Source organism: Gekko japonicus, unplaced genomic scaffold (genome assembly GCF_001447785.1).
Source record: "Gekko japonicus isolate JY-2015 unplaced genomic scaffold, Gekko_japonicus_V1.1 scaffold1244, whole genome shotgun sequence".
Lineage (NCBI taxonomy): Eukaryota > Metazoa > Chordata > Lepidosauria > Squamata > Gekkonidae > Gekko > Gekko japonicus.
Window position 1 is genome coordinate 499716 of NW_015170925.1, and position 9972 is coordinate 509687.

Below are 9972 nucleotides of genomic sequence, written 5' to 3' on the forward strand. Positions count from 1 at the left end.
TCCCCCCCCAAGCACCAAGAAGACAGAACATCACTTGCCCCAGACTGAGAGCTAAATGCACTTACTGTGCGCAGAGGCAATGAACATCTGAAATCCTGGTGCTGAGGTGAGGCAGATTGGAAGGATTGGTGCTTTGCCTTCCTGACCAGCTTGCGAGCTTCTGAAATGCCTGGCGGCCCCTGCTGAAAATCGAGTGCTAGGTTAACTATGATGTTTGTGATAACGTTTTCCTTTTTATCGTGATTCCAGGTTGGGAAAACGTATGAACTGTTGAACTGCGACAAGCATAAATCAGTGCTGCTACGGAACGGGCGGGACCCTGGAGCGGTTCGACCTGACATCACCCATCAAGTATGTGGGTTGCTTGCAGACTGTGTGAGTCTGGCCCTCGGAGGGACTCTGTTTTTAAAGCAGTAGCTGGGAAATTACAGGGGAATTTAGCCACAGAAAAATAGCCCTGGGCAACTCTATTTGTGTCCTGAATCAAAGGCATTAAAATCTGCAGATCAGAATCTTCTGGTGGTCCCTGGCCCCAAAGATACCCGGCTGGCCTCGACCAGTGCCTTTTTCTGCCCTGGCCCCAGTCTGGTGGAACTCTCTGCCGAATGACATCCGTGCCCTGCCCAACATATTAAAGTTTTGTAGGGAATGTAAGGCGGAGATGTTTCACCAGGCTTTGGATTGAGGCCAGTGACAGTTCCTTAAATTTGCCTGCCACCCCCCCTCCCCCCATGACTGAATGCTAGCACTGCCATCTTGTTTTAAAATGCTTTCAATGTTTAAATGTTTCTGAATGTTTTGATATTGGGATTTCATTGTTTTAATTGATTTTATAATGTACTGAGTTAACTGTTGTAAACCACCCTAAACCCCGCATAAGCGGGGAAGGGTGGTTAAGGAATCAAATTTAATAAATACATTTAATAAATAAAATTTCTAAATGCTTATGGCCTTTGCTGTTTTTATCGTGGGCACTTAGCTCTACGGTTTCTCTCAGATGCTGCCATTTCACTCTTCTGTGCTCTGCTTAAATCTTCTATCCGGTTTTATTTACACATTTTCAGTAGCTGAACCTTGTTTGTTTCCCTCCCTCCAGAGTCTCCTGATGCTCATGGACAGTCCTCTGAATCGAGCCGGCCTTCTCCAGGTTTATATCCACACAGAGAAGAATGTCCTAATTGAAGTCAACCCTCAGACAAGAATCCCTCGAACTTTCGATCGTTTCTGTGGCCTTATGGGTAAGAACTTCCTTCCTTTCGCCAAATGAAATGTGAGAGGGAAATGAAATGTGAGAGGGAAAAGGAGGGATGGTTTGGCCAGGAAATCCAGTCTGGAAAGGCATCTTCATTGACTGATGTTCACAGCCAGGGCTTTTTTTGTGGGAAAAGCCCAGGAACTCATTAGCATAATAGGCCACACCCAACAGCAGAAACTCATTAGCCTATTAGGCCACACCCTGACATCACATCTCATTGGCCACACCCCCATGTTACCAGAAGTGTGGTCATCCAGCCACACCCACCTTTTGCTTCTTATTCTCTTTACCTTGTTTGTTGTCAAAACCCAGGGCCTTTTTTTGTAGCAGGAACTCCTTTACATGTTAGGCCACACATCCGTTATGTAGCCAATCCTAATGAATTTCTGCTGTTAGGTGTGGCCTATTATGCTAATGAGTTCCTGGTGGGCATGGCCAACTCGGGAGCCAGCTGGAACTCCGTTCCTGTGTGTTCCTGCCCAAAAATAGCCCTGTTCACAGCTACATATCTTTGGGTCATTCTAGCCACAGCTGTTTTTTGTCTTTTCTTTCTGAGAGCTTTGCATCCACTTGACACACTGAAGCAGTGGCTTCTCCCCCATTGTGTACCTCTTCTTTTATGTTCACCCCCTATCTCTGGCCTGCTGGCACACATCATTTGCTCAACTGCAGGACATGGGGAGGGGCTGAAGCCGCATTACACCAGGGCATCATAAAGGGCTTGAAAAGGCACATGTATTCTCCAGGTTACGACTTTTCTGAGTGACAGTGAATCCCTGGCACATCACAGAATACTGAAACATTTCTCCTGGGAAGCAAAAGGTGCCAACACCAAACAACTGATAAGCAGTAACATTTCAGTGAAGGAAGCTAGGATTCAGAATGGGGAGGAGAGACACATCAGTTGAGGGAACAGGCATTGAGCTAAGGAATAGGAAGCTGAAATAGGCTTGAGAGGTAAAAACCTTCTCAAGGACTCTAGAGAAGGTGAGCCAAGAAGTAAAGCTGTTTTTCACTGGAGCTTTCCAGCGAATCAGCATAACTCAATGGAGTGTCTAATTGATGGGACTTTATGAAGAGCTGTCCATTGGTAACATACATTTTCCACCCTGTCAGTTACAGGCAATAGGATGCTGGCTGTCCATGGCTACTGCCTTCTGTTAAACTTTAAGCAGTTATCACTAGGGTTGGACAAGTTTGTGATGAATTTTGGGCAGTTTGTGGTTTGCGAATGGAAGGGCTGTCATGAACTTCCATGAATTTTAAGGCATTCATGGCAGTTTGTGAAGAGCAGAAAGTAGGGGTTTAAATGGCTCCGAGCCATTTAAACCCATACTTTCTATTCTTCATGGGGAAAAAGCACAGCTGAGTGGTGGGGAGCAGAAAGCAGGGGTTCAAATCGCTCTGAGCCATTTAAACCTGCTTTCTTCTCCCCACTGCTTTGTGTAAGGAAACCCCTGCTTTTTTCTCCCTGTGAAAAGCGGGTGGGGGGAGCAGAAAGCAGGATCACGAACCAGTATGAACTGGTTTGGCTTGTGAACCAACCTCCCAGTTTGTGGTTTGGCCATGAACCCCAAACCAAAACATGCAGTTCATGTCCATACTAACTGTAAGAGTGGTTGAGCAGTGGAACAGACTGCCTCGGGAGGGTATGTTGTAGGGCTATCTTTCAGCTATGCTCCTGCAGAGTGCAGGGGGTTGGACTAGATGATCTGCAAGGTCCCTTCCAACTCTTAATATTCTATGATCAGTAGTTGCCACGTTACAGGTGTATGACTGAACTATTGGAGGCTTTCCTAAAGGAGGCCTGGCACTGCTAGAATGGCTGACATAACAGGACACAGATCTGCCTGGTAACTTTCATATCATTCTTCAGTGTAGGCCTGTTTGTAAAGGAAAGGATCCCAGTATTCACTAATCAGAAAGCAGCAATGATCTCTCTAGAGCCTTGAAATGTGGGACGCGCTGTTGTCTGTCTTACTGTATCTCCCGTTGAGTAACTCAAATCTAAAGCATCTTCTCTCTGCCTCTCTCTCGTTAGTTCAACTACTGCATAAATTCAGTGTCAGAGCGGCTGATGGTCCTCAGAAGCTGTTAAAGGTAACATCACCGTCTGTACGAGCCACTTTGGTGTAGTGGTTAAGTGCGTGGACCCTAATCTGGGAGAACCGGGTTTGATTCCCCACTCCCCCGCTTGCAGCTGCTGGATGACCTTGGGCAAGCCATAGTTCTGGCAAGAGCTGTCCTTGAAAGGGCAGTTCTTGAAAGAGCTCTCTCAACCCCACCTACCTCACAGGGTATCTGTTGTGGGGAGGGGAAGGGAAGGGAGATTGTAAACCGCTTTGAGACTCCCGAGTGAAGGGCAAGGTATAAATCCAGTCTTCTTCTGTATGGGGAACAATTGCTTTTGTTTCTACTTCTCCTCCGAGCTAATCCTGTATTTTTGTCTGTAGGTGATTAAAAATCCAGTGACTGATCACCTTCCCGTGGGCTGCATGAAGATAGGCACGTCTTTTTCTGTCCCTGCCGTGACAAATGTTCGTGACCTGGTCCCTGCCACAGACCCTGTAGCCATCGTTGTGGGAGCTTTTGCCCACGGCTCGGTAAGGAGAACATATACGCCCACCAGGTCTGTTTCAGATGCTTGTTGGGAGGTAGTTGATGTTACCGTGTGGGCTATATTTCCAAGGCACTTTCCCTAGCAACGTCTCACCTTGCCTGGCTTTCTGTAATACAGGCAACCACTGGCTTGCTGTACAGGGCTTTTGTAAAACTGAGTGGCTCTAATTTGTTTTTACTGAAAGACATTATTTCTCACCTAGCTCTCAGCCTACCCTGGTGGGAGGGTGGGTGTACAGAACAAAGGCAGTCAACTCATGATGTAGATGACTATCCATCTAGAATCAGACTGGTGAAAAACTTGAGTGTCATAGCAACAAACCACTTTCCCTAGAAGGTACAGGTGGTCGGTGACGGCATCTTTTCTTTCCCCAGGTGAGCGTGGACTACACGGAGAAGACCATCTCAATCAGCAACTATCCGCTCTCGGCTGCCTTGACCTGCGCTAAGATCACCACATCTTTCGAGGAGATGTGGGGAGTAGTGTGAATTCCCTCACCTGGCTTTTGTGCCATTGAATTCAGTGCGCCAGCTCCAGGTGGTGGAATTAAGTGTGTTGCAGGGTTGTACCTGTTGCATTCCCCCCTCCCTGTGGGAGAGATCAGATAGTCTTGTATGTTTTGTGGCAAATAAACATTTTAAGATTGGGAGAAATCCAACTTCTTGAGCAGCTGGAGGACTGTTTCAACGTTAAGCCTTGGCTGATCTGATCTTGGCTGGTGTGCATTCCCCCCCCATAAAAAAAAGAGAGCATCCAGCCTGCCACAGTGCCAAGAATGCTGCAGCCCCCCCCCCCACACTAAAACAAGTGGCTGACCAGACAGGCTAGCGATGCAGCAGCCAGTAGTGATGTAATTCTCATCTCTTTGGGTGCTGGTCCTACAACGCAGTGACTGATGTTATTGTTCGATGGCTTCTGTCCTGCGAAACTGCAGCAAGGATATGGGAGTTGCGATCCTAGTCTACCTACAGTTTATGCAGCCGTTCCTATCGTCCCTGCCTGGAAGAGTTTCACCAGCTGGATTTCAGGGCAGGGGGTCCCCAACCTTTCTGGGCCTACGGGCACCTTTGGAATTCTGACACCGTGTGGTGGGCGCAGCTAGAAAAATGGCTGTGCCACAGTTTATCTTCAGACACACGGTGAAGAGCCTAGGGGCTGTGGCGGCAGCTGCTACCAAAGCAGTGCTGTTGTTGTTGTTTTTAAATCTACATAGCCAATCAGAAGCCTTGCTGGGCCCCACCCACTTTCTCAAACCACTTGGCGGGCGTCACGCTGGGGGCCCCGTGTTCTGGCACGTAGGCTGCTGTTAAGACACAGGGGCAGCCCTAGTTCATGTATGGAGTGTGGGGGAGAGGACTGTGTGGAAGTATTACGGGCAACTGTCCTTCGTGTCATTCGCTAAGAAAAAATAGGCCAACGAGGAAGAAGCCAAAGTGGGGGGAGAAAAAGCAGCTCCAGGCGTAAGTGAAAAACCAACTGGGACCAATTTTTATCTAGCAGAATTGGAAGGTAGAAAAAGTCAAGCGGTGGCTCCGTTCCCAGATGGCAGCTGCGTCAAGTGCTTTACAATCATCTGAATTTTCCCAAAACTGGAGTGTCCCAAGGGGGAGAAGTCAAGAGAGAAGGAAACGTGTCGGAGGGGTGGGTGGGGGGGATCTGCAGCCCGGTCCCCCTCCTTCTGGGCGTCGCAGCCCCTGTGCTCTCTTCCTCCCTCTGTCACTCAGAAAAGGCTTGGACGCAGCAAGTTTGGCAGCTGATGCTTCTGTACTCCCCACAACAAATGCACACGGTGGTACAATCTGAAAGAGGGAAAGCAAAAAACAGATATTGACATGAAAGCTGCTGTGCTGCATTCTTAGCTCTGTGTTCTCTAAGAGCGGCTGTCCGTAGGCACTCTTCTCACCTTTTGGTTGTTACTCAGCTTTCTTTAGCTTCTCTTTCCGTGGCACGAGTGCTTTTCGGAGGAAAGGCAACGCAAACAGTAGTGTGAAAAACAACAGATGGCCTAAGAAATAAACAGACTGGTATACCTGCAAAGGAAAGATGGGGGTGTGTGTGTCAGTGCTAGACAGGCTTGTTGCTTCTCTCCCCTTATCCCTTTCTCAAGAAAAAGCAGAAGAGGAGATTGGATTTATACCCTGCCCTTCACTCGGAGTCTCAGAGCGGCTTACAAACTCCTTCCCCTTCCCCTCCCCACAACAGACACCCTGTGAGGTAGGTGGAGCTGAGAGAGCTCTTGACAGAACTGCCCTTTCAAGGACAGCTCTGACAGAACTATGGCTTGCCCAAGGTCATCCAGCAGCTGCAAGTGGAGGCGTGGGGAATCAAACCCGGTTCTCCCAGATTAGAGTCCGCGCACTTTACTACACCAAATAAAGAAGGGGAAGAGAGACAAGCCCTTCCCCATAGGGAATTTGAGTCCCTCAGTACCTTGATCCACTTTTCCCAAGTGAAAAGACAAAATGGCACCAGAGAATATCCCATGAACATCCAGTGGTTAAGTTGCTGAAGAACATAGAAGAGAGGCCGCAAGACGGTGATTGAAGACAGCTTACTCAGCGCTGGACTGTCTCGTACCAGACTGATCGCCTGCAAGGAAAGTTACAGGGTGCCATTTTGAATGACTTTGCCTTCAGATGCCTGAACAGAATTACATTCCACAGTGACGTTATCTGTATAAATGGACTCAAAGTCCAATTAGCCAGGCTGTCAAATAATGTTCAGTAATTCAGTAGAACAAATTTAGAGTCTGGTGGCATCTTTAAGGCCAACAAACGTTTATTCAAGGTATGAGCTTTTGGGTGCATGCACGCTTTTTCAAATACGCTGGAATGGAAGGTAGAGTACAAACTTAGAGGCTGAACAGCAAATTAACATGTAACATTGTGATGATGTTTTAAGATATGCAAAGAATAACAAAAAACTGAGCTGAATTTCCCACAAAATATTCACAAAGGAGACTTCATCAAAGTGAAACGTATCCATTTTCTAAATCTGTCCATATAATCCATCATAGGATTATATTTATTCTTCGCGTCTTCATTTTCCTATTATGGACTTCTTTGGCGTCTGCATTTTCCTATGATGGATTATATGGATAAATTTAGACAACAGATGCCTTTCAGTTTGATGACGTCCCCTTCGTGAATATTTTGCGGAAAATTCAGCTCAGTTGTTTTTTGTTTCTTTGCTACTTTTTACTGTGTGCTGTACTGTTAAAATATGCAAGGACAAAACTAACAAGCTAAAGTTATAAGGTCAACAGTTGTTTTGATTTAATTAAGGGGGGAAAGGACAGTAAAGCAATAAATATGTAAAAAAGGGGGATAGATGTGTGAAAGGTATCTTTTCTAATTGTGGTAAGTTACCTGAGACTCTCTATTCATCTCCTCTCAGTATGTTAGAGCTAGATGATTAGTTCATTAAATTTAAATATACTTACAATCTCATAATAGGTGGAGATATATAGGATATTTTACTAATGTGTGTGGCCACACTGCATCCCTATTTCACTAATATCAGGGGTGGGTGGGGAAGGCCTCACAAACAACTTAGCCTGTGGGATGAATTGGCTCTCAGTCAACAAAGGCTTCAGTTGCCTGGCCCACCACCTTGACGCCTGCCGCAATACATTGAATTGTAGCCTGATGTATCATGAAAGTTATAAGGTCAACAGTTGTTTTGATTTAATTAAGGGGGGAAAGGACAGTAAAGCAATAAATATGTAAAAAAGGGGGATAGATGTGTGAAAGGTATCTTTTCTAATTGTGGTAAGTTACCTGAGACTCTCTATTCATCTCCTCTCAGTATGTTAGAGCTAGATGATTAGTTCATTAAATTTAAATATACTTACAATCTCATAATAGGTGGAGATATATAGGATATTTTACTAATGTGTGTGGCCACACTGCATCCCTATTTCACTAATATCAGGGGTGGGTGGGGAAGGCCTCACAAACAACTTAGCCTGTGGGATGAATTGGCTCTCAGTCAACAAAGGCTTCAGTTGCCTGGCCCACCACCTTGACGCCTGCCGCAATACATTGAATTGTAGCCTGATGTATCATGATGGACAGAAGGAAATACTTCTTTGCTTGAAATGTGCCAGAAGACGTAGTGACAGCCAATACTCCTTCTAAGCTGTGGAGTCTTGTGAGCAAAAATTCTGCTTTGTGAGCTAGTGACATTAAAGCTGTGAGCGAGCGATTTGGCTGCTGCATAAACTAGTTTCCTCTGGAGCCCTCCTCCCTGAGCTAGGACAAAAATGTGTGCGCCGGAGGCTAGAAAACTGTGAGCTAGCTCACACTAACTCAGGGAACACTGGACAGCCAGAGCCATAGATAGCTTTAAAAGGGGTTTGGATTGATTCATGGAGGATAGATCTATCAGTGGCTACTAGCCAAGGTGACTAAATGGAAGAGACGGAAGAAGAGATTGGATTTATACCCTGCCCTTCACTCGGAGTCTCAGAGAGGCTTACAATCTCCTTTCCCGTCCCCTCCCCACAACAGACACCCCATGAGGTAGGTGGGGCTGAGAGAGCTCTCCCAAGAACTGCGCTTGAGAGAACAGCCCTGAAAGAACTTATGACTGACCCAAGGTCACACCAGCAGCTGCATGTGGAGGAGGGGGGAATCGAACCCGGTTCTCCCAGATTAGAGCCCGCTCCTAACAGCTACACCATCATCAGGGGAAGGCCTTGGCTTCGAACCCTCTTGTTGGCCCTCCAGAAGAACTGGTTGGCACCACTGTGTGAGACAGTGGACTACATAGACCACTGCTCTGATCTACTGGGGCTGTTATGTTCTTATCACAGAGGGAGCTCGCAGAGCGGATGTCACCAAAGAAGCTCTTCCCACATCCTTCCTGATGATCGACTGTCACTAATGACAGGCTCTTCTAACAACAGCCAAACATGCAGCAGTAAATTGGGGTTACCTAGCACCCCCACCCCCACCCCCGTCTTTCAACGATGTCCTCACCTGTCTTTCCACAATGACAATCAGGAACTCCATCTGGAAGCACACCAGGTAGCCACAGTGCAGCCCGTGCCAGATGGCCAGGAAAAGCAGAGATATGGCTTGTGAGAGTAACTTGTTTCCCAGGAACTTCAGTCGTTTGTAGATGTAGCTGTCAGGTGGAGAACAAAGCAACTTAGCCTAACGGATACTCAGCGGCCTGAAAGGGCGGGACCGCCACCAGGGGTTACTGTAGGCTATTAATACCACTGGGACCAGAAAGGGACAGTCAAAGCTACAGAAACGGGTCAAGGAGGGCTGATCTGCTGAAGGAAGAGTCTTTACAATTGCTCGACCTTATCTCTGTCCGTGTGGCTGAAATCATTTTTAGAGAAGGGAAGTCTAGTTTCTGAGAACCTGGATTCTACGGTGGTTGAGGAAACCGCTTGCCGTGAGCTGGCCAGTTCTCCCTTGAGGTTTGATATTTCTGCATTTTATTTCTGGCCATGGACATGTACGTGTTCCCCAAAGAAACGCACGCAGTTAGAAAGTTATCCTATATGGCGTGATTTCTACCTGAGAGATGCTGGGCTTCAGCTCTGCCTGGGGTTCGTGCCCATGCCCCCCCCCCTCACAAGGAGGTGATCTCTCCATGTCCATTGTGGGGGGGGGAAGAGTGTAAAGAAGTTGCCCTCTTTGGAGGAAGCCACGGCACCTCTGTCCGTGTCACTATTTAGTGGGGCTGTACATGTCTTACAGTGGGACAGATTTTTAACTGCAGCCCCCCATTTTACTCATCTGCCACTACTGCTTTTAAATACTAAGATTATGACAGGCAGGGCTATTTTTGGGCAGGAACGCACAGGAACGGAGTTCCGGCTGGCTCCCGAGTTGGCCACACCCAGCAGGAACTTATTAGCGTAACAGGCCACACCCAACAGCAGAAACTCATTAGGATTGGCTACGTTAGGGGTGTGTGGCCTAACATGCAAAGGAGCCCCTGCTACAAAAAAAAGCCCTGGGTTTTGACAACAAACAAGGTAAACAGAATAAGAAGCAAAAGGTGGGTGTGGCTGGATGACCCCACTTCTGGCAACATGGGGCTGCGATCTAATATGGCTATTAGCTGTGGTGTCAGG

At 47.1% G+C, this 9972-nt stretch overlaps 2 protein-coding genes across 2 annotated transcripts in view; one reads left to right on the forward strand and one right to left on the reverse strand.

Annotated features, from left to right (window-relative positions):
* EMG1 (EMG1 N1-specific pseudouridine methyltransferase) overlaps positions 1-4604 on the forward strand; it is a 6420-nt gene extending 1816 nt beyond the window's left edge. The window contains exons 2-6 of the mRNA XM_015418808.1: positions 250-351; positions 1097-1238; positions 3297-3355; positions 3709-3858; positions 4250-4604. Coding sequence (XP_015274294.1) covers positions 250-351; positions 1097-1238; positions 3297-3355; positions 3709-3858; positions 4250-4363 — 567 coding nt within the window. The 3' untranslated portion in view covers positions 4364-4604. The remainder of the gene's footprint in view (positions 1-249; positions 352-1096; positions 1239-3296; positions 3356-3708; positions 3859-4249) is intronic.
* A 453-nt stretch (positions 4605-5057) lies between these two features.
* Positions 5058-9972, reverse strand: part of LPCAT3 (lysophosphatidylcholine acyltransferase 3) — a 25870-nt gene continuing 20955 nt past the window's right edge. Inside the window, exons 10-13 of the mRNA XM_015418802.1 lie at positions 8858-9005; positions 6306-6464; positions 5779-5905; positions 5058-5674 (exon numbers count right to left, since the gene is read on the reverse strand). Of these exons, the coding sequence (XP_015274288.1) occupies positions 5789-5905; positions 6306-6464; positions 8858-9005 (424 nt within the window). The 3' untranslated portion in view covers positions 5058-5674; positions 5779-5788. The remainder of the gene's footprint in view (positions 5675-5778; positions 5906-6305; positions 6465-8857; positions 9006-9972) is intronic.